The sequence below is a fragment of the Sorex fumeus genome, unplaced genomic scaffold (assembly GCF_029834395.1).
Source record: "Sorex fumeus unplaced genomic scaffold, SorFum_2.1 ptg000072l, whole genome shotgun sequence".
NCBI classification, from domain to species: domain Eukaryota; kingdom Metazoa; phylum Chordata; class Mammalia; order Eulipotyphla; family Soricidae; genus Sorex; species Sorex fumeus.
This window is the reverse complement of record NW_026606129.1, coordinates 17,314,538-17,338,686: the sequence shown is the minus strand read 5'-3', so window position 1 is coordinate 17,338,686 and position 24,149 is coordinate 17,314,538. Positions and strand designations below refer to the sequence as shown.

Sequence of the window (24,149 nt, the reverse complement as noted above, 5' to 3'; positions counted from 1 at the left end):
CTCTCCTGCAACTTTTTGGCTAATCGGGAACACCCCCTGGGGACCAGAAGCAGCTCAAAGGTTACTTAATCTGTTTTGCTTTTGCTTTTTGGGCCACATCTGGTGATGCTCAGGGTATACTCTTGGCTCTGCACTCAGGAATTATTCTTGATGGTGGGAGTCACTTTGGCAGTGCTCGGGGGAAACATATGAGATGCCGGTGACTGAACCTGCTTGACTGAGGGCAAAGCGACCACCCAATCTGCTGTACTCTCTCCATCCCCGGAGGTTGTCTTGCAAACTCCTGGTCACTGGCTCAGTTGGCTGGGAATTGCTGACAGGGGTGAGGGGTTGTGTGTGTGTATGGGGGTGGGGTGAGAATATTCAAGAAGCCCCCAAAACCCTGCAAACAGGACAAACCCGCCCCTCTGGGTACTATCTTCACAACTTTGCCCCTTCTTCCTTTCCCGTGAGGTAGAGAAACTCCTCTGGGTTCTTTCCCAATTGCCCACGCTAGGGAGAGGAACGTGGAACTCAGGTGGGCTCCATGCATGCCCCTCAGGGGATCATGTGACGAAGAAAAGGAGTCCCAGTCAGCATTCCATCTAGAAGCTTCAGCTTTGGGGAGAACAGGGCCCCAGGGTCTGCCTTTGTTCCGGTTCCATTTTTTGGCCCTGCCTGGGGGCCATGCTGGAGAAAAACGGCTGGGTTTGGCTCATGTGAGGGCCATGGCTGGGCAGTGTCTGGCAACACTGGCTCTGAGGACAGGGCTGGGAAGCCGTTGTGGGGACAGATACCTCAGAGGGCTAGGCTGTGGCAGTCTGGCCCCGCTGGGGGTGGTCACGCCTCGGGTGGCTCTCATTGCCCACGGGCCTTCTGACCAGACTTCTATCTCCACCCTGCCCACCATTCCTCCCCAGTGGCCTCCGAGGCTTTCGAGGATGACGCCTGCAGCAACTTCTTGTCAGAAGATGACTCGGAAACCCAGTCCGTGTCCAGCTTCAGCTCAGGACCCACGAGCCCCTCGGAGATACCAGAGCAGTTCCCTGCGGCGGTCAGGCCGGGCAGCCTGGACCTGCCCAGCCCCGTGTCCCTGTCCGAGTTCGGCCTGATGTTCCCCGTGCTGGGGCCCCGCAGCCAATGCAGTGGGGCCTCATCTCCGGAGTGTGAGGTCGAGCGAGGTGCGTGCAAGCCCCAAGGGCCCCGCAAGGGTGGCTAGAGGGTCTCCGGCTGCTCTATCTCCTCCTTGCTCAGGAGGGGATTTCCTGGGTGTCGGCAGGGATGGGAGTGGTTCCTCCTCTATGGAGAAGCCAGGTAAGGGCCAGTTACAGGGGTGAGGCCGGGCCCGCAGGGAGCTGACTCCACTCATCTTCACGTGTTCCTAGGAGACCGGGCAGAGGGGGCAGAGAATAAAAGGAGCGACAAAGCCAACAACAACAACAACCGGGGGCTCAGCAGCCGCACCGATGGAGGCAAGAGCGAAGGCGGCGCGTCCCCGGAGGGCCAGACCTTGGAGAAGCGGATGACGCAGCTGTCCCTGCAGTGCACCAAGGGAAGAGAGGCCATCGCGGCCAACAGAGACGCAGTGCAGATCGGTTGACCTCGCCGAGGCCCGAGTGCGTACCGCCCGTTTATACGCCAAAACTGTGTGAGAACATTGTGCCAATAATCATTTTAACGTATGCCAAATCGTAAGCGCTGACCTCTCTCGATTGCCCCCCACGGCGTGCGGTGACCTCGGAGGGCTGGGGAGTTTTCTCCCGGGTAGGCTGGTAGCTTTTCCCCGAGCAGAGGTGCTGCAAGGCAGGCTGTGGCCGGGGCCACGCCCTGCGTGCCCTCAGCCCCTGCCACGAGGTATGGAAGCAATAACTAGTTCCAACGCCAAGAACCCGGGCCAGCAAAAGGGGCTGGGAAACTGAGGCAAACTGGAGCCGGCAGCTTGCTTCTCTCTTCCCCTTCTCCTGCCCGCCCTCACCTCGTCTGGAAATACGGAGGGGTGCGCTCCTTTCTGTGACACCCCGAGGGACCGAGATGAAATACTCTTGATGGTCCAAGGGGCTTCTAAAAAGTGTATGCTGGGATACTCATTAAAGGAATTTTTCTAGGTTTCCATGAACTGCACTTTGGGGGATGGAACGATGAATGCCAGTGGGGGAACTGGGGCGGGGGGGAGGGGGGACAAAGGCAGACACTTAACCTAGAAGGGGATTTGTGGTGGTGGGAGAGAAGGTTCTGTAGCATCAACCCTATCCTGCTAGCCGAGGGGACTTCATCTAAGAGAAGTGCATGTGGAGAATGGTTGCTGTTGTTCTAGCTAGATTGACAAGGCGTTAATTTCTCTGTAGGTTGTCATTTATTATTTTTTTTAAATAAAGGATATTATTTAAGGGTTATGCTGCACTAGTATTTCTTAGAGAAAGTTGTACCTTAAAGCTAGGAGAGGGAGTAGGCATGTGTTGGCAGAGGCTGCTAAACAGAAGCAGGGGGTCTGTTATGCTAATAGTAGAGCTAAGGCTACTTTTCCTTACTGTTTTCAACGTTACACCTACTTAGAGCTCAGTATTGTTCCTTTTTGGGGGGGTGGGGGTTAGCATTTCTAAAAGGGAAAAAAGCAACCTCCCTTCCAAGTCGTTGGTTGGTTCAATTCTGTACGTGGAAGTCATTTGAAAATTCCGTCATTCTGTAGTGTAATGCTCCTTTTTTAACGACCGAGACCTGTATTCTAATTACATGGTTATTTTGTACTTGTCTTAATACCTTGAGAGTAATAAAAAATGGCTTAAGAAAATGTCCGGCTTTTCTGTGATTTCAGACAAATCCTGACGTTACCAGAATCTCTCAGGCAGTCTTCTTGCCATGAGGAAGAATATGGAACACAGTAGTCAGTCAGCTGTTATCACTGTCACTAAAAATGTTGGATGCCAGTCATTTCAGGCCCTGATACCAAGATTTGAATTAAAATGCCACTTTTGCTGTTTCTGAAGCCAAAGAGTGAGTCTCAGAGAAATAAAGATAAGACCGTTTACTCGTAAGCTGGAGAAGCTGTTTTCAACCTCTGCTGCACCTGGGAAGCTTAAAAATCCTTCCCTTTCCCTACAGATTTAAATTATCGGGGGTAATCTTGGGTACTGAACTTTAAAAAGCTCCCCGGATGATTCTAATGTGCCAAGACCTTTCTATCTTGGTCCAGCCGAAATGAATCCTTCCCTTACTCAAAACAGCTGCAGCACTTCCTCTGTGGCGCTGTCAGTATCCGGTGTGTGACTGTTCGTAGACAGTCATTAGAATTCTAAGGACATGAATTAAGCTTAGTTTCTTCTCAGATAATTTCAGTTTTTTCACTGACCAAAAATCTAAAACCTCTTGCTTTTAGATTTTTCTCTGACAAGCTATAGGAAATTAGAACACTTAACATTAATGCACTAAAGTTGCAAGTACTAATATGCACCAAAGTGAAATCTCAGATCTCACCAACAACCTACTGGTATGCAAAAAAAAATTTTGTTCAAGTGTAAATTTTCATGCAAATGAGTCATTTCCAACGGAACACAAAAGATGAAAGTCCTTTAATAGCCAGTTTTTCTTGGTTTCAATGATGAAGTTTCCATTAAAGTATAAACATTTTATTTCAATTAACGGTAGTAGAAATTAAAAATACATTTAGTAATTATAAAGTAGAGATGATGAAAAGTTCCCACTTATTTTCTGATCTCTAAAGTCCGGAACATCGTTCTGCTCTGTTGGGTTCTGATGCACACTGGTCATAGCTTGATAATTTTTTCTGAATACAACCCCAATTACTATATATTTCTCATTCGTATTTTTTTAAAAAACACAGAATTGTAGAACTATTAAAATGACTAAACTGTGGTGTCTTTAATGCTGCAAATGACTACATTCACTAAGCCAATGAAGAAAAATTGCAATAATGAAGATATCTTAATTTTCTTTACATGGATGGGAGACAGTTAATTTCTGCTCTCATTCTTGAGTACCTTTATACTAAATTAGTATTTCTTAAAGCTTTATTCTTTCAAAGCACCTGGACAACAATAAACATTTAAAATCATAGGTAATGCAGTTAAGTGTTATGGTAAAATGATTCATTTGGTAATTGGTTGCCCAAGATGTACAGAAGAATCATGATACAAGCAGGTTCAACAGACAACATGCTTTCTGCCCGACAGACAGACAATCTACTTCGGACTATTACACCAGCCTACGGCTCGCTGCAGACAGAGTCTGTGCTCTTCATTTTCCTAAGGGGGCCTCAGTCCCTCTCGCAGGTTCATCTAACTGTGTTGACTGAGTCCAGTCCTTAATCACCAACTTTTTTATACAGTGGGGCCCCTAAGTCCAAACCAGCTCCATATATACAAAGCCATGTGTCAGTGGCACTCCAGCGGCGTACAATTCTCACTAAACACCCTGATGTGAGCACCAGGCACCCACTGTCAGTTTTCAGCACTCTAATTCTCTTGCTGCGTTCATTTTAGCCCTCAGCTGAAGAGCTGACGCTTGGTGAGCATAAAAATCCGGTCACCGCTAACCTTTCTCCATCACTGAAGCTGCGTCATCTTGATGGGAATAATACTATTAAAGTCCAAGAAAAAAGGCCCTTCTTGTTTAGGCAAAAACGTACTGGGAATGATATTGTAGATTCCAGCAGGAATAGTCTCTAATTCCAGGTAACAGAACCCACACCTGTATTCCGGGGAAAAGGAGAACAAGGTTTACAGAAGATGCCACAGGAAAGAAGGAACGAGATGCAGTGGAACCACCCACTTTACCTGTAGTCGCCGCTGGATTTCCTCTGAAAGCCATGGGGCCCGGGGTCTCCCGCCACAGAAATGGTGACAATCTCAAAGCCAACACTATATTGCCTACCAGGAAAAAACAACAACAACAAAAAAAACCGGAATCACTGCTGCTCTTCTGGGCTCTGATAATGTGACTTAAAAAGTATACTCTGGTGCAGATGTCTTACTAGACCAATGTTATGCTTCGAAAGCTTCAAGAGGAGGAAGCAGCACTGTCAGCACATGGGCACTATTTTTACTCTTCAAGATACAAAATGCCATTTGTATTTTTAAACTGAAGCCAAAGCTATATTGCAATGACTTTAGAAGAGAAGACTATATTTATAAGGCAAAATACTTTTTCTGCCAGGGCATTAGGCAGAAAAAGTGGCATCTGACTGAGAAAGTCCCGCTGAAAATCTGGAGTCAGAAGTACTCAGATGTGGGGGAAATTCATTCCACATTACTCAGGCAAGGGCTAGACAGTGACAAGGCAACCAAAACATCGCTGAATTCTACCTCGCATCAAATAAAACAAGAAAACAGGCAGAATTAATATTGGGGGTGAAATTTCTTGGTTACAACAAATAAACCAGAAATCACATCTGTGGAAAAAAGCTGATGCTCAGGGAAAAACTGTAATGGAAGAGTGGAGTTAATATCTCTATCCGTCCTTACTCACGCTTAAAATCGAGGACCCCTATGTTGGGGTGGGCAGAGAGATCAGTGGTCAGAGCTGCGCACTCGGCATGTGTGGGACCCTGTGTTGGAACCCTATAGCCTGTGCTTATCCCAGCTCCCACACTGCTCCCCGGGCCTGGACTCTAGCTGAGATGGCCCGGCTGGTTGGCTCAGTTGTTTGCAGCAGCCGCCAGGCTCCCGGAGCACTGCGTGCAAATTTCAAACAAACAAAACCAAAAAACAAAACACTAAGTCAGAGGGAAATGGGGAAAAGACATAAATAGGCCAAGATGAAAAATAATACATAGCCACTGTTTTTCCATTTCCAGTCTGCTGATAGGTCAACTACAAAGCCTCAGTTACAGACACCTTGTTTTACCTGTTCAACTGGTAACGATTTTACATGGCTTAACAATGTCCACTTAACAAAGTGAACAAACAGATGACTTTCCACCAAGATTGGAAAAAAAAAACCCACTGAGCTCCCAGAATGTCTTTCTGATAACTCCCATCTCCCCAGAACTAAGCCTGGATAATCAAGTGCTTGTATGTCGTGCTTCAAAGACAAACTCACGGCTACCTGAGCACCCTCATGCAATACACCGTTGCTTTGTCTGTTTTCAGTTCCCATATGTAGTATCAAGCAGCACACAGTCTGCTCTGGGTCATTTCTATTGCTTGGCACTGCTTTAAAGACAGCGTGCTGTAATTTATATTCAATTACATGCCTTTTTTTAAAAAAAAAAAGATAATTGTTAATGCCACTAAGGAATATTTTGATGGCTTCAAATGTGTGGCTCTTATAGTAACCATCTGGATCATTTTTTTCTTTTTTTTTCCTACTTTTTAAAAACCAGGCATTTTTCTTACTAATATAGATCATTCACAGATCTTTTTATATGATTTTTGTATCTTAAGTTCTCTTTCCCTACTTTGAGGTTATTTAATTACCTCACTTTATTAGTAATTGTCGCAGAATTGGTTTTTAGATTTGGTATAAGACAGGGGTGTAATTACATTTCAGGGACATGAACACAATGATTTCACCTCTATTTTCATGGAGAGACAATTTTAAGTCCTCTGCAATACCATCTTTTTTAATATGTCAAGTGCCTACACATTCATAAAATACATAGGTCTATTTTATTCCATTAAATCCAGTTTCACTACGATTTTTATTTTGCTCACTTGGGCCTACTAAGGCAGATCAAAGTCCTCTACCTCTGGCCATCTTTCCTGCCCCAAACAATGACTGAACAAATTTATTTATCACAAACCTTGGTCCTCTTAGCTCGATCAATAATGGCCCAGTCTTTTCTACATGAAATTGGTAGATGGGATTATTTTTGTGGGTCTCTTGGTAATTTCCACATCCTCCAGCAGTATGACCACTCCACTTTCCATTAATCTAACAAAACAAAAATGTTTTTTATTTCACAGTCGTTCACATCCTTCAATTCAACTTTAAAAATAAAACCCCCTTTGCAACTTAAAACCAAGTCAAGCAATTCTCCTGTCGCCCTCCTCCTCTCTCTGGTCTGTCACTGATAATTCAGGGACCCACAGGGTCAGACTGCTCCGTGACACAGAGCTCCCCCATCTTCCAGCATTTCATCACACTGTTCTTTCCCCACAAAGCCTCCCCCATCTCTTCCCCAGATTCACTTAACATTGCCCACTGAAGACCAAGTCATTCCAACTCAGACTAGAGGCTATTCGACATTTTCTGTTAAGTCCCGGAATGTTTTTATTTTTTTGCAAAGTTGTTAAAGGTGAAGAATGAAAGGATAAAGCTACAAGGGAATTCTAAGATGTCTCAGATGCCCAGAGTAATGAATTCTTTTACCTGTTTTGATAAGGTATATGGTGAAGGAATCTTAGAAAAAGTAAAGCTGCATGCTGAATATACCTAGGTTAAAAAAAATATATGGATAGAGCTCACTCTCAGACAAATACTGAAGTCATAGAAGAGTATTATCAGAAAATTAAAACACTAGCTGGCATATTCAAGTCTTTCTGTAAGCAACATGGTAGCAAGGCACGTGTACTGGACCAGAATTTAGTCCTGACCCCTCTGCTGCTGACTGTCAGGGCTCAGGAGAAACCAACACCTCTCCAGGCCTTAGTCTGCAGAGAAGCAGCTCCCCAGTGTCCTTTTTCATTACTAAAAATCTATCTGAATTGAGCTTCTTTACTGATTTCTGGCAAACAAATGTATACACAACAAACCCACAATGGTCTCCCAGCCACAGGAAAATAGCAGTTCCTTTCTACTAAATTCAATTTTTTTTAACTCAATATAAGTACTAGGAATTTTTATTTCTGGCTCTAATACTGAATTTATTACTTACTTAGCCCTGAAGTAATATGGTATATTAAAATATGAATCTGAAGACTAAACTGCAAGATCAAAATTAAAACATTATTTTTCTACAGGAAGTACTGTGATCATTTAATGTGGTATTGTGATATACAGCTGAGAGCGTATATAAAAATATACACAAATCAAACATTCAGACATAACTTTCTGCACATAAGTCCACTTAGAAGAGCACATTAAGTACTTTATATTACTGACATCACTCTAGATTGGGTTTTACTCACCCGGACTGTGTAGTGGATCGTGTTCTGTTTTTCATACTGAGATACCACTAATGTAAACGTGTGGGTTCCAGGTGTGGTCAGTTTGATCTTAGTCAAATAATGAGGGCTGTTAATGCGAATCCCATCAATATACGGAGCTGGGTCAGCTGCAAGCAAACAGGTTGACAGCAAAGGAGACTTTAATTTTATGTCTGGTAAGAAAAGTGATTAAGACTCACAAATAACTCTCAGAAGAGATCAACAAGCTACAGAGAAGCCTCTAGGCCCTGTGCCAGGTTAAATCTTATATCCAGGACACCCTGGAGGGGGCAGGTGAGTTCCCCCACCTGCTGGAACAGAACCCCGGCAGTCAAAAACCTCCAGTACCCAATCACCACCATGCTCACAGCAGATCTTCACAGGCTCTGACGAGCCTCATTCATGAGCGAATCTGTTGGAAAACTCTGGTATGCGGGGTTTGTGACAGAAATCTCCAGGCTCTCAAGGAGTTGGGATGGGCAACCTCCCCTCATCCCCATTTTTCCGGGACCCCGGCAGTCACATCCACAAACTGCCTCTGGCGCCATATAAGCTCATTAATTGACCATGATCCAGAGACTCACTAATAAATCTAGGAAGAGACCAATAAGCTGCAGAGATGCCTCCAGACCCCAAAGTCACAATCCATTTAAAAATTTAACTTCTGCTGTATAACATTACTTAAAATTTTAGAATTCCTGGAATGACATCTCATACTCTATACCAATGACGTACCAGGAGTAGCACACATTGGATGGGATGTAAAATGAAGGCAACCAATCTAGATTTAAAAAATCAGCATAATAACTGAAACCCAAGGACAAAAATTTGTAAGTCTACAACTGTACCTCATGGTGTTTCACTAATAAAAATTTTTAAAAAATTAGCACATAAGGTTTAACCTGTAACAACATGTTAGTAATCTCTTATACAGGGGCTTAATGACTCCAGGATGAGATACAATGATCTTTACACACTTTCTTCTAAGGAAATATTTTTGATCATTTCTAGAAAATTATTCATAACAAGCAATACTTATTATTTAGGGCCTGCTGTTGGGGCAGGCTTGGGTGGTGCTTGGAAAAATTCAAAATAATGGTGGTGGGAAGGTGTAATGGTGGTAGGATTGGTGCTGGAATACAGAGTGTAATAAATTATTGTGAACAACTTTATAAAAATGAAATTAAAAAATAAAAGTGATTAAAATGGATGGATATACCTTAATTTTATTCTATCTTTAACATACAATGGTACAAAAGAATTACCATTTCAATTCAGAATTTTTTAATGGGACAATTTAAATCTTTAAATAGATTCAAATAGGCAAAAGTAATCTTTTGAAATACATTCACTCTCACAGTAACACAATTCTGACTCTTGGCTATATATTTTTTTCCAGTACAGGATTATTTTTTGATGGGTTTAGAGAGCACACACCCAGCCATGTTCAGGGGTTACTCCTGGCTCTACACTCCGGAATCATTCCTGGTGGTGCTGGGGGGACCATAAGGGATCCCAGGCTCGCTAGTCTGGGATTTTTTAAAAATTTATTTTAAATTAATTTTTATTGAAAAACACTGATTTATAAAGTGGTTCATTATATAGTTGTTTCAAGCATTTTGTGTTTCAACACCACCAGTGTGATCTTCCCTCCCCCAACATCCCTCCCCATTTCACTCCCAATCCCAACCTGCCCCTTTTGGCACATAACAAATTTATATAATATTGCTTATTTCAACAAAACTTTAAGAAATGGCAAATGGAATGATCAGAAAATGAATCCGTAAGGGCCAATTAGTGATTACTATATGCTTCTGACCTATGTAAATAAGAAAATTAAAACCAATGCTATATAAAGATACCTATTCTCATTTACATATATATGTTTCAAATCTAGAATCTAAAATATATTACATTCAATTTAATTTTATACTTGGATCTCATTATGGTAATAATCATGTCTCACCTGACATTAATAGCACTTTTAAAACAATTCTGTGTTAATATAGTTTGGAGTTTACATGGAATAGGTTAGGTCTACCTATGTAAATTTTCCCCTTACACTTTATATAAACACTGTGGTTTACAAAGTTGTTCATGATGATTTGTTATAGGAGTTCAATATTCCAACACAAATCCTACCACCATTACCGCTTCCCTCCACCATTGTTAGTATAGGATTTTTCAAATCATGATTTAACCTTTATTTAGATTTGGAGTCACACACACAGGTGCTCAAATCTCACTCCTGGCTCTGTGCTCAGGAATCACTCTTGGCAGGGCTTAGGGAACCACATGGGGTGCCAGGGATCAAATCCATGCCAGTCATCTGCAAGTGTCTTATCTGTTGTACTATAACTCTAGTGAAAAAACTGTAAAGCTACAAGACATATAAAAATATAGTACCCATTCTCAGAATCACAATAATATTTTGGGGGGTCAGACAGCTTTTTTATTAAACAAGTTTCCTTTGTTTAATAAAAACCATCACCCTTACACACATTTATCCTCCCAAATAAATGAATGAATAGCATTCCTATGAGCATGTATCCTTTAAAAAATATAACTTTAGCTTCTACCTTAACATATTTCTAAGATTCAAGCTGTTCTATATAGATATGGATTATTCCTTGTAAAGTTGCCTATGTAATGTTTTAATACATGAGTATGATACATTATACTACCATTTAGCTACTCAATTGGAAATTAGATTACTTCCCATAATTTGCTATTAAGACAATGCTAACATACTCTTCCGCAGTCTTCATCATCAAGACTTTTGATCCTACTTCCTCCTTCACTGTCCATTTCTTTGGACAGTTTTCTTGCGACAAACTGTCAACCACTTCCTGTAGTTTCTTTGGAACCACTCCATGTGGGCTCTGGAGCCCACCCTTCCACCCATCCGGGTGCTACAGCCAACAGTCTCTTCTCTAGCCTGATCTGACCTGGGCTCCCCACAGCAGTGCACGCAGGTGTTTGCTCTTGCCCTCAGGAACTATTTCCTTCCCTTTCTCTGTTTTACTGGTTCTCTCTTCAGACTCTTCCCCGGCACATTCTTGCTGCTCATCTTTAAGATGTCGAAGTGTAAGGAGCAGGTGCAGGTAGTACCTGTCTTTACCTTCTACTCTTTGCAAACAGTCTGTAGTTGTTAACAGTTTGAAGATGTCACCTCTCTCTGCCCCAACTTCTTAACATGTGCCTACAGTTTTAACCCTATTCCCACTTCAAAAGCTCAACAGCTTACTTGGCATCAGCATGCAGACAGCCACTAGGTATCTCTAAGGCACCACACCAAAAATTACTTTCAATTTTACTCCACAACCAATCTGCTCCCTCCTCTGCCCTGACCCGCTCTGATCAGTTCTACCTTTCCTTCACTTCATGTGCAAAACAAAACAGCAATCAACCCAGAGTCATTCTTGTTTCCTTATCATACTGTCTCCTGTCAATACCCTACCCACACCCTAGTCTGTTCTCTTAACTCCATTCCTACCACTCAGTCAAACCACCATCATTTCTGGCTTAAATGCATCTAATTGGTCTTGTTGTTTCCATTTTTTGCTCTAATATTTTCTACACAGAATGCTCTTAAAAAAAAAAACAAAATGAAGAACATCAGAGCTGTAGAGATGGCACAGTGGGTAGGGCACTTGTCCAGCTTAATTCCTGGCACCCCACATGGTCCCCTGAGCCTCTCCAGGAGTGATTTCTGGGCGCAAAGCGAGGAGTAAGCCCTGAGCACCACTGGGTGTGGCCCCAAAACAAACTCGAAATATGCCATGTCATTTTCCTGACTAAGATTCTCCAAAGCTGGGGGCCAGAGCCATAGTAGAGTGGGGAGGGTGTTGGCCTTGTAAGTGGCTGACCCGGGTTTAATCCCCGGCAGCCCATGTGGTCCCCATGCACCACCAGGAGTAATTCCTGAGTGCAGAGCCAGGAGTAACCCCTGAGTTTCCCTGGGTGTGACCCAAAAAGAAAAAAAAAATTCTCCAAAACTTTCCCATCACTTAGCACAAAATTCCACCTGCCTTGGGGACTGGAGCAATAGCACAGCAGGTAAGGTGTTTGCCTTGCACGTGGCCGGCCCGGGTTCAATTCCCAGCATCCCATATGGTCCCTTGAGCACCGCCAGGAGTAATTCCTGAGTGAAGAGCCAGGAGTAACCCCTGTGCATCGCCGGGTGTGACCCAAAAAGGAAAATAAATAAATAAATAAATAAAATAAAATTCCACCCGCCTCTGGTGGCTGAGAATACTGGTTTGGCCTGAGCCTGTACTCCTGTGTCACCTCTTCTGATGCTTGCTGCTCCTCCCCTGGTCTCCTGGCTTGTGTTCTGTTCTTAAGAAACATCAAGCTCTTTCTCATTTTCCAGGCTCACTTCCCACTTGCTGTTCCCTTTCGACCTGTAAAGCTCCCGTGTCCCCTATTTCTCTGCGTGACAACTCTGTTAGCTAGAGTTCCTCTTACTCTGTGGAGCGTGGCAACAGACTCCAGAGCAGATAAGATCTGTCCCTGCATAGCAGGTAAGACCTGTCCCTGCATAGCACCGAGTTGGGAGTGCCTGGGCGCCATTTACAAGCACCAGGTATCCGGCCTTGAGTCTCACCCAACCTTCCAAGAATTGTCACCTACCCCTCAAGAGTCATTCCTAACTGCAGCATCTTGGCCTAGTTGGGATTGGGCTGGGGCAAAGCAGAGTTGGAAAGGTGATAGGTCAGTAAAGCTAAACTTTATGTGATTGGACCATCCTCTTAAGCCGAGACCCTCTATAAAATATGTGTACTTGGCAGTAAAGTGAGCGGCCATCAGCTGTCTTCCGGAGTGGCTTCTCTGAGCACCCGTCACCCTTTGCCCCACGTCTGCCCAGACTCAGTGCACAACATGTCCGGGCACCTGGGGAAAAACTGTTCCCCAACATTACTCCTTCTCAAAAAAGGTTTCCATGGGTGCCCATTTGAAGCAAGCAACCTTTCATGAACACGGAGCCTGACTTCTTTATACACATAGGTCACTAGTATTTGTATTATGATCTGTGTCCCCAGTTGGAACATCAGCTGAGTCGCTGCCATCTAGTGATAGATTTTTTTTTTTTTGGTCTTCCTTTTCCTTTTGCATCCGCAACCAATGTGGTTTCACACAGGATATTAAACGCCTCAGGAGCTCCTTGCTTGGGGAACAAATCTCTTCAGCAGAAAAGGTCACCACAGCGGAAATAACATAAGCTGGATCTTAACCATATTCATTATATGTAACAGGATAAAAGAAAAGGGTGGGCGGAGGACACGGAGGACAGAGATTCCTGGGAAGCAAGGTCAGCCAGGCGGAACCTGCAGGAGGGCAGCACTGTGAAGTAACGCGGGAGATGGCGGGGAAGAGCGAGGCCCTGGCCACGGAGACAGAGTCTTATGCACTGTCAGAAAGGCTGGACTTTATCCAAGAATCCATGGAAAATCGGAGGTTTTTACCAGAGGAAAAGATATGCCTTAAATTTTAAAAATAGGGGCCGAAGCAATAGTACCGTGGGTTGGGCATTTGCCTTGCATGCAGCAGGGTGGGGTTCAATCCCTTTACCCCAATCCCCCCCCATAGTGCTGCCAGGAGTGATCCCTGAGTACAGAGCCAGAAATAACCCCTGAACATAGTTGGGGGTGACCCCAAAACAAAAAGAGAACAAAATTTTAGAAATAACACTCGACAGCAATGTGCAAGAATACAGAAACCCGAAGTTCTTGATGTCTCTGAATTAAAAACCAATCAAAACAATAAAACCACACAATTTGCTTCAGTATCTCTCCACCTGTTGGTTCCTGTTAAGTATCGCAGTTCTTTCTATATATTGACTACATAAAATTTGTTATCTGCAACTGAATCATGTAAATAAAATTTACATGTCTGTCTTCTGTAGGGCCAGAGAGGAGGACAGTAGGTAAAAGCATTGGCCTTGCACACGGCCAACCTGAGTTCGGTTCCTGAAATCAGTTTCCTGAGCACTGCCAGGAGTAACCCCTGAGCACAGTCAGGCACTGCCCAAACATCAAAAAAGAAAAAAATAGTCTGTCTTTTAAACATACCTGGATAATAAACTTTTTTCCCATCTGTCTTGTATACAACCATTGTGATAAATTCTCGATTATTTGCAAAATCATCCTAAAAGGAAAAAAAAATACAATCAGGAACATGGGCTTAATAAATAAAATTTCTGTGAAATAAAATTAATTCTGTGAAATAAAATTAATTCTGATTTGAAGAGTATTTTATGGCTGTATAGTCCTATAAAACATTTTCCCCCCAATTAAACTCATTTCAACAGCAGAATACATTATAGGAAGTAATGCATTAAATGACACTGTGAAGCTACTATGATTGTCACAGAATTTGGACCAACAACTTAACATTTCTGAAACCCTTTCAGCATATTTTTTATGAAAATATCCTTAAGCTCTAAAGAATACTTAATGTCCAAACACTCACGAGAAAGTAGAAACTCAGACCAGGGATGCGGCTCAGTGTGAGGCCCTGGGCTTGATTATTGGCATTGAAAAAGATTTAAAAAATTTAAAGTCATAAGCTTTCTCATGTTTTTCTTGAGATGATTTTGAACAGGATGATTTTATAACATTCCAAGTGTATGGTCACAAATTATAAATTTACTTAAAGGAAAATATTCATTTAGCTAAGAAAGCACCATTTTCAAGTAACATATAAACAACCAGTTGAGGGTCAAATTATGTATCTCATCCACACTGGTCTAATTATAGTTACAGAATTTCAGTATGAAGTAAGTACCACAGAAAGGGTAACAGTACCTTGTCTGTTATGTGTCTACTAAGCAAAACCCAAACTGCAGCGCCCCCTTGTGGACATTGCACCTCTAGTTTGTACTGGGGGTTGTTGGCCAGGCTATAGGCATCTTTCACAGGTCCTTGCTTAGCATCCCAAGTACTAAAAAATAAAGTCAACAGAGAAAATAGCCATTCAATTTTCCATAAAACCAAAATACAATACTATTAAAAATGGGTTGTATTTTAAATAAAAATATTACCGATTTTTGTCATAACCAAGAGGTATACAAATTAACTCTTAACAACAGTCATGTGTGGGCATGAACAAAGTACCTGTTTTCCCATATTAACTATTACACTTTACATGAGAAAAGTAAAGTCCATATTAAAGCATATCGTAGATGTGCAAGGAATTACCTGTGAATACAAGTTGATTCTTTAAAAAGACCTGGATTCCAACTCAAATAAATTACATCATAATACTGGCAGAGATCATCCCATGAAATCCAGAAAATCCCTAAAAATTATAGTTCTTTGTTAATATACAAAGTATCTTAATGATACATGACAAATATAAGTTATTTTACATTGATACAACATTAAAGATTAAATGGCACTGAAATTAGAAACAGAAACTTACCATTGTCTATTTTCTGTGCTGTTCGAGGATCAAAGTTTAAATATTTTTGTAACTCTGGAGTCCAATTTTTTACATCATTCTCACTATACCTTCCTTTCCATCGTAAATGACTCCAAGGATTCTTCAACTGGATAAATCGCAGTCCCTAATTTAAAAGAAATAAAAATTTAAGAGAGGTACCAGAGTTGTAAAACAGTTTGCCATGATTTTATTATTATTTTCTCTATAAAGGGCTGCATCAAAATTCTTCTTTCCAAATCAACTTGATTTCCAAATCAAATATTCTTTACAGTGCTTTATTTTTTCCCAGGTCGATGTCTAATATAATGTTTTTAACTGGGGAGGGTGGGGGTTCAGGAGATGGCTCGGAGGGTTGGAGCTTATTATTTCCATGCGGGGAGACCTGGGTTTTACCCCCGCACCAAACGACCACCCAAGCATGGCAGGGCACAATTCAAGCACCACACTGGGAATAGCCTGGTGTGGCCCCAAAACAAATAAAATAAACGGCTATGCTGCTCATAGGGGTACTAACCACATGTGATTACGAAAAGAAAATTTCCTGATTCACTTTCTCAGCAGCCACTCCAGCCACATTTCAAGACTTTAAAGACCATGAAGACTTAGTAGCCAATGCACTCGAAACAGAACATTCTCTTGATTGCAAGTTGCTCTAATAGACAGCTGCCCGGGAACATCAGGCTCTTCCTGTGTGTTATTCTACTCTGTCTGCTCTGCCGTGTGGGCGAGATACTCTCAGTAGGTTGCCAGGCTCTCCAAGAGGGGTGGAGGAATTGAACCCGGCTCAGCTAATAAACACTGGTTATCTGGAGAACTTACTTCAATCAGTCTACTTAGGAAATCGTATTCTTTTCCTATCAGCCAGACTCATCACAAAGATAATTTCTTAATTTCTTATCACTGTCTCCCACTGTCTCTGTCCTGCATCAGCCCAATAGAAAATTCATTTCTTCTTTTCAAAAAGCCTAGTTCTAAGAAGCAGGGATCCTGGCTTATTTTAGGACTCTAAGTAGCTTTTCCAAGGCAGGTCCCAGGCACCAATGACATTCATTAATTTGAACCTGCAGGTTTTGTTTGGACACAGAACTAAAGAATTCAGGCCCTAAAAAAGAAAAGAAATGCTAGGGAACTCCTAAAAAAATGGTGAATTTTATATCCAAATACTTCATTTCCAAAGCCACTGCTAACAGGCAATGAAAGAAAACCCTTGGCTAAATTCAGTGGTTCAGTAGACCCTTGAGCGTAAGCAAGGTCTCCACTTACTGATGAACAACATGAAGTGGAGATGTACCTTCACAACAGAGTGGCATGTCAATCCATGGAAAAGACCCAAAACATTAAGACTAAAAGGATGCTTTAGCAGGACTAAGAGGCCTTGCATGCAGCCAGCCCGGCTGAGCCGGGTTCAATTCCTCCGCCCTTCTCGGAGAACCTGGCAACCTACTGAGAGTATCTCGCCCTCACGGCAAAGCCTGGCAAGCTACCTATGACATACTCAATATGCCAAACACAGTAACAAGTCTCAATATGGAGACGTTACTGGGCCCGCTTGAGCAAATTGATGAACAATGGGAGGACAGTGTTTACTGTTTACAGTTTTTTTATATATATATATATATATATACACACACACACACGTGTGTGTATCTACATACATATATACATTATATTTGTATCTATATTTATTATCTCATATCTATGAGACTGGGAAGCAGCTTTAGTCTATGAGGCTTAACTATACAGAAGAGGTTCTACAATAAATGCTTGAAAGAGATAAATATGAAAACATTTTAAAGTAAAGAACTGAAGAAGTATCTCAACATGCAGACTGCAGGACCAGAGAGAGGCAGAGCAGGCAGGGTGCCAACCTTGCACATGGTTCCATCCCTGGTCCCATGTAACGATCCCCTGAGCTCACCAGAAGTGGTTCCCGAGCACAGCCGGTGTGAACCAAATACCCACCTACCCCTAAAAAAAGAATTAAGACTGAAAAAAATAACATGATGATGATTAAATTCAGGAAGCCCTCCAAATACACATCCAATCAAAATATTGAAGAAATCTGACATGAATTTTCATGTCAATTCATGAAGAAGTCGCTAAGTAAGATCACCCCAAAGCATTCATGAAAACGAGAGAAAGTAGGGCGAGTCCACACTGGGCAATACTGTTCTGATCAGTTACTATCCTAAAATTATGATGCGAACATGTCCTGTGAATAGACCACCACTTACTCCAGCTATAGTGCTCTAGACAGCCTCACTCTTTACAGAATAGCTACTGTGAAGAATAATCCCATGGGAATAATGCTGCTGATTTTTCAAAGGCTATTATTTGAAGTTCTGATGTTGCTGCTGTTTTGTAATTTTTATTATTGGGGGCTGTCACTGTTACTGTCACTGTCCTCCCGTTGTTCATCAATTTGCTCGAGCGGGCCCAGTAAAGTCTCCATTGGAGACTTTTGTTGTTACTGTGTTTGGCATATCGAATACATCATGGGTAGCTTGCCAGGCTCTGCCGTGCGGGCGAGATACTCTCGGTAGCTTGCCGGGCTCTCTGAGAAGGGTGGAGGACTCGAACTCGGGTCGGCCATGTTGGCTGCATGCAAGGCAAACGCCCTACCGCTGTGCTATTGCTCCAGCCTATTATTGGGGGCTAGGCCCAATAATTAAATTTGGGCCATACTGGAGGTGCTCAGGGCTTACTCCTGGCTCTGTGCTCAGAGATCACTCCTAATAGTGCTCAGGGTACCATATGGGGTACTGGGGGTTGAACATGGGTTGGCGGCATGCAACACAAAGGCTTCATCCAATGTACTATTTCTCTGGCTCCAGCAATTAAAAACATTTTTTTTTCAAATTTTGGTTTTAACCATAGGTAATGGTGCTGAGGATGTGACTTGTAGAAAAGTGCAGACCTCACATGTCTGAAATCCTAACTTTAATATATGGCATCACAAAAATCATAAAATAAAACAGAGAATTATATCCTGGGGGAAAATATGAAAACAAGTCACTAAAATTTTGGTACCTCAACAAAAACAAAAGAAACACTTGTGCCTATTTTTCTCATAAGCATGCTTTTTGTCCAATTTCTCTCGAACAATCAGATCAGAGTCTTATGCAAATGTGCTCTATGAGAACTTTTCCTCAAATCTAAACTTGCTTTCCCATGATATTATTTAACATTGTCATTACTTCACTTATGCATTAATATCGACCCTACAGGATGTTCTAACAACATACACATAGGTAAGTCATAAGTTATGTTCTGCTATTGGTGTTTCTGGCAACTTGAATTTCTAATAAAAACTACTAGCTTATTCAATTTCACACTTTCTGCTTTATGTAATCAATTTTATTCCAGGAAAACAAACTCTCTACACATATCACTGGCGGGGGTGGGGGGAGGAGGTGCACCAGTGCCTGATCTGGAAGCCTTTCAAATGCTATGGCAGGACCATATTGTCTTCATGAAACTCCAGGGACCACACATTAAAATTCAGTCTAATTCCAGCTGGTCCCTGGTGGCTGCTGAATCTGACTGATCACCACTTCCTTCTATAAATGTAAGCAGAAGCAAATGGAACACACCGGGAAACTTCCCTGTGACTAGGGAGTGTAGGTAATATATTACCAGAGAAAAGGAATTACCCCCTTCATCTCTGGTCTTTTCAAATCATAAGACAAATACACTTTTCAGTGATAAATAACTAACCCCTGACCGGAGAAGTCATGACGCTGATTGTTCTGGTAACTCAGTACAGAGAATAGGCACACCCGAGATAGCTCAGGGGCTATCCGGAAGAGCAGCACCTGCAGCTCCACTGTTTCTCATCTGAAGGCATCCTCTGCATTTCCACAGACTATGCCACAGTCTACGCCAGGCTCCATTCTGCCCAGAGCAGCCCTGTGCACTCACCGCGACCCAAGGCACTCATGCAAATGAGATAAACAGTATTCCCAGCAATAGCTGTGCTATCACTCTTTCTGTTTCCCATCCTTTCAGATTTTCTATCAGCAGAGGTCAATGTGCTTAATTTATTAGGTGGAATGACTTTTAAACTTCACCTGGACCTCAACTTGACAGTGTTAAAGCATCCCCAATTAAATTTGGGGCCCTTGCAATGTTATTATCAACTAAGAGAGGAAAGATGAAGGCGAGACCTTAAACTCTCGAATATCCAGCACAGCGTATGCGTGTGTGGGAACCAGACCCCACTTCTCTCCTTCTGCTTCAGTCATCATTCCAGTGGAGGCGGTGATAAGCACATCCCCTTTGTGAAACCTGCAATGACCCCAGGGACAAATTATTAAAGAAAAGCACTTTTGTAACCTCATGCCACATCACCTCTCATCTAATGTGCTGACAAGAAAGTTGCCACAAAACTGCAAACTTTTTTTTAAAAATGGGGTTCACTTCTATTTCCTACATATCAGAAAAATCATCACTTCTCACATCTCACTTCAATGCTAATTTAAATCTATCAATGAAGAAAAGCAAACATGACATTTTCAAGTGGTTTATACAGATAAGGTTGATGTGAAATGCAAAATGCACACCCCCAAAAGCAATGCTGTTTTATGAAACTGCTCAATTTTCTAGCTTCACTACTGAATGTATATTATTGTATAGATAATTTTCCATTCCTACATGTGCCTTATCCATTTAAGGCTTAAACTACCTTCTTCTTTATGACTGTCTTTTTCTCATCTTCCCTTAAACTGGTAAATACTCAGGAAGTGAAAAACAATTTTTCCATATTACAAACTGGGACATCCTCATTCAAATGTTTTAGAATCTCTACAAGCTGGATTAACTGCTGCCATCATAACTGAGGACTGATTCAGGGAAGTAACTAGTGTGAAATCTATTTTTACAAACCCAGTTTCCTGTGGCATATTTACACACTAGAACACTACTCAGCTACAGAATAGATAAAATATTGCCTTTTGCTACAACCTGTTTGGAACTAGAGTGGGTGACACTAACCGAAATCAATCTAAGGTAGGACAAATACCAGATGACTCGTTCACATGCTGTGTAGAAAGAAATGAAGCGAGGCAAACCATAAAAAAACACACCCTTGGACTTTGACTATAGACCTGAGGTCACCACGCTGTGGGGAAGGGGGTTGGGCAGAGGGAGATAAGAGGCAAGGGCCTTTGGCATTCTGGTGGTGATGGAGGGGGAGTACCTTTGTACACCACAAGCATAAACACTAACTATAACCATGTGACCCCAACTCTAATACGTATTGAAGTAATATGAATAAAACCACAGGTTTCCTAATAACTGAAAATTGACAGTCTTTGCAATCCACTGTGAAGAAGGCATGGAGTTTGAAAACGGTCCTTCACAAAAGGAGGAAGGGCACTTGCCTCTGGTAGAGCATCCGGAAGGAGCTGTCCTTACTGAAGGTCTGGCTATCCGAGTGCATAGCTATCCTCTCTGGGATCCACCCGGTCAGCGCGTGAAGGTCAATGTTCTACAACAGAACTACACGTCAGGGTTGTCACATTGTTTTTCAGCTCACAAATAAACCCCATGAAGAGTTAGTACACCTCAGTGGCTTGATACAATGGTGGAGGCAGAGGGTTGCTGAGGGCCCCTCGAGCAGTGCTCCAGGGGTCCTGCGGTGACTCCTAGTATGACTTGGTCAACTGAGGGCTGAGGATATGGAGCTGTGTGTAGTCCCCGCAGGGGACCACTTGGTGGAGCTCAGAGGGTTCCAGAACATGCAGAGGCTGTGAACCTGACCACTGAGCCATCTTCTCAGCCTCTGATAGAATGATTTTGAAAGAATAAACCAGAAGATGATCCATGCTCTTCTACTAGAAATAAACTTAGGGATTTAAATGTTAGCTAATATTTTTCTGACTATCTATGCTGTTTTTCTTGAATACAACAAAACCATTTTTCCCTTGATAAATAGGATGAAAACTCAAAAAACCTAAAAGAAATAAATTGCTGAAATGTTGATATAAAAATAATGACAAGCCCTCATTAGTGAACTCTTACAATTTACTTTCTTTTCTAATACCTAACATATACATTCATTCTTTCTCTAATCTTTGGTGGATAAATTAACAGAAAATGGATTAGAATGCTAAACTAAAAAATTTTCAAGGATAGAGCAATGGAACATGCAGGCATGGAAGAGTTACATCTGACTGTGAGCTAACACTGTCTAGCATTATAAAAGCCAGAAGAGGAAAAGCTGCCTGATTCTAAGGTTGGGAAACTAACCAGGGATGAACAAAGGACGTTTTTCATATACCACTTCACTTATTACAATTTTGAGAACCAGGTATTAAACTAGAATATATAATATATATTATGCATGTATTTAATATATATGCCATCTTATAAGACATGCACGGACTAAAAATGATTAAATGTCTTTTCTAAGACATCCTCCACCCAGATCCTCCAAATTCCAGTAGGCGGGGGTCACACCCACCAACTGGCCCCCTGGCACCATGTAATCCCATCAACGGCCAAGACTCAGAGACTATAAAACCCAGCTCCCAGCATTCGCGGCCGCGCGACATCTTATTATGACATTTTATTATCTCATTCCTACTTTGGACAAACTGGCAGGCTACCAAATGTAACCTGCCCACACAGCAGAGTCTGGCAAACTCCCTGTGGCGTACCCAATATGCCAAATACCAATAACAATGATGGGTTTCATTCTCCTAACTCTGAAAGAGCCTTGAATATGGCACTTTTTTAAAAATCTCAGGGCTAGGACGAAGGAGACGTTACTGGGACCTGCTCAAGGCAATCGACGAATAAAAGGATGGTCGTCTTTTCTAAGATCATAGGCTGGTGAGTGCTATAATTCAAAGATGTGCTGCTAATTTTGAGCAGTACTTTGCTGCTCAAAAATTTGTAAAATATGAGCTAGTATTTTACCCATTAAAACTAAAGAACTTTGGTAGAGAACTCAATTTTAAAGTTGGGTTAGAGGTGGGGAAAACTAACATGCAAAAAACTCCTTGATTCTGAATTTATGAAGAAAAAAATATGTACATAAAATGACAATAATATATGACACCTTTAATCTGAAGATTCTTCAGAAAAAGTATATGCAATATACAGTAATACTATAATTAATAGGATATTTAATTGGACATGTATCCTAATCTCATAGCACTGTAGCACTGTTCTCCCGCTATTCATCGATTTTCTCGAGGGGGCACCAGTAACGTCTTCATTGTGAGACTTGTTACTGTTTTTGGCTTATTGAATACTTCATGGGTAGCTTGCCAGGCTTTGCTCTGTGGGCAGAATACTCTCGGTAGCTTGCCGGGCTCTCAGGAGGGGCAGTAGAATCGAACCGAGGTCAGTCACGTACAAGGCAAATGCCCTACCCGCTATGTCATCGCTCTGGCCCATCCTAATCTCTTTGTAGCATTTAACATTTTAGGTTTTCGTAGGATGAAAGCCTAAAATGAATACAATACAAAACCCTTATAAAAGAAACTGTGTGCCCATATAACATGAGAACTGAAGGAAATATTTCAGGGTTGACCATCTGTTCTCTTCTCCATGAAAAAGTATCATTCACGCTATTTCACACTTAAAACAATCACGTGAGGCCCTCTTCACTCCTGACCTGACGGCGGCGCCCATCTCATCTTAATTCCAGGTCAGAACAGCTGCCGGCTCGCGACCCTGGGACCTCCATCTTTCCCTGCAGGACCCCAGGTGTCCCCCGAGATGCCTGAAGAGAAGCAGTTTTGAGCGTCTGCCCTGCCCTCTTCACTCCTGACCAGACGGCGGCGCCCATCTCATCCCAAACCCAGGGTTCTGTAGAGGCGTGGCCTCCTCAAAAGTGGGCATGGCCTCAAAAGTGGGCGTGGCTTAATTTCCAGCAGGCGGCCGCTAACGCGGCCGCAGGTTGTTCTCCCATACTAAATAACCTAGTCCCCAGGGAATCTAGTAACCCAACCTACTCAGCAATATGAAGAAACAAAGAAAATCTCCAACACAAGAGGAGAACAACGAAAACAATCTAGACCATTCTGTCAATACAGCTCACCTAAGGGACCTCTCTGACGTAGAATTCAGGTACGAAGTCATGAAGATGTTCAATCAACTCAATGAAACAGTCAGACAGACACCCAGTAACACCACAGAAAAAATCGACAAATTACGAGAAGAAATGAGGGCAGAAATGTCACGATTAAAAGATTCCATAGATGAAATGAGAAATTCAGTTTCTTCTCTTAAAAATAGAATGACCACAGCTGAAGAGAGAATCAGTGACCTGGAAGATCAGCTGCAACAAGCCAACACGCAACAACAAACAGTGGCAAGGGACCTCAAAATGGCTCTACAGAGAATCAGAGTCCTAGCAGATGACTCCAAGAGGAACAATATTAGAATCATGGGACTACCTGAACCTCAGGGAAACAATCCCAACGAAAAAAACACCGTCAAACAAATCATTGCTGAAAACTTCCCAGAGCTGCACAATGCAGCCATTCAGGTTCAAGGAGCCCGAAGGGTGCCAGCTAAAAGAGACCCCAACTAAAACACTCCAAGACATATCATACTTAGAATGATCGATACTGCCGATAGAGACACAATACTGCAAGCAGCAAGAGCGAA

General features: G+C 42.3%; 2 protein-coding genes across 3 annotated transcripts in view; one reads left to right on the top strand and one right to left on the bottom strand.

Moving 5' to 3' along the window:
- Nucleotides 1-2,130, top strand: part of SH3BP5 (SH3 domain binding protein 5) — a 77,629-nt gene extending 75,499 nt beyond the window's left edge. The window contains exons 8-9 of the mRNA XM_056129852.1: nucleotides 900-1,160; nucleotides 1,365-2,130. Of these exons, the coding sequence (XP_055985827.1) occupies nucleotides 900-1,160; nucleotides 1,365-1,579 (476 nt within the window). The 3' untranslated portion in view covers nucleotides 1,580-2,130. The remainder of the gene's footprint in view (nucleotides 1-899; nucleotides 1,161-1,364) is intronic.
- A 1,393-nt stretch (nucleotides 2,131-3,523) lies between these two features.
- Nucleotides 3,524-24,149, bottom strand: part of CAPN7 (calpain 7) — a 51,141-nt gene continuing 30,515 nt past the window's right edge. Inside the window, exons 11-21 of one of the 2 annotated variants that reach the window (XM_056129850.1) lie at nucleotides 20,909-21,015; nucleotides 19,694-19,814; nucleotides 15,507-15,651; nucleotides 15,284-15,383; nucleotides 14,891-15,026; nucleotides 14,156-14,231; nucleotides 8,064-8,209; nucleotides 7,306-7,368; nucleotides 6,737-6,867; nucleotides 4,770-4,862; nucleotides 3,524-4,683 (exon numbers count right to left, since the gene is read on the bottom strand). In XM_056129850.1, the coding sequence (XP_055985825.1) occupies nucleotides 4,539-4,683; nucleotides 4,770-4,862; nucleotides 6,737-6,867; nucleotides 7,306-7,368; nucleotides 8,064-8,209; nucleotides 14,156-14,231; nucleotides 14,891-15,026; nucleotides 15,284-15,383; nucleotides 15,507-15,651; nucleotides 19,694-19,814; nucleotides 20,909-21,015 (1,263 nt within the window). In that variant the 3' untranslated portion in view covers nucleotides 3,524-4,538. The remainder of the gene's footprint in view (nucleotides 4,684-4,769; nucleotides 4,863-6,736; nucleotides 6,868-7,305; nucleotides 7,369-8,063; nucleotides 8,210-14,155; nucleotides 14,232-14,890; nucleotides 15,027-15,283; nucleotides 15,384-15,506; nucleotides 15,652-19,693; nucleotides 19,815-20,908; nucleotides 21,016-24,149) is intronic. The other variant, XM_056129851.1, reaches the window with a different exon arrangement.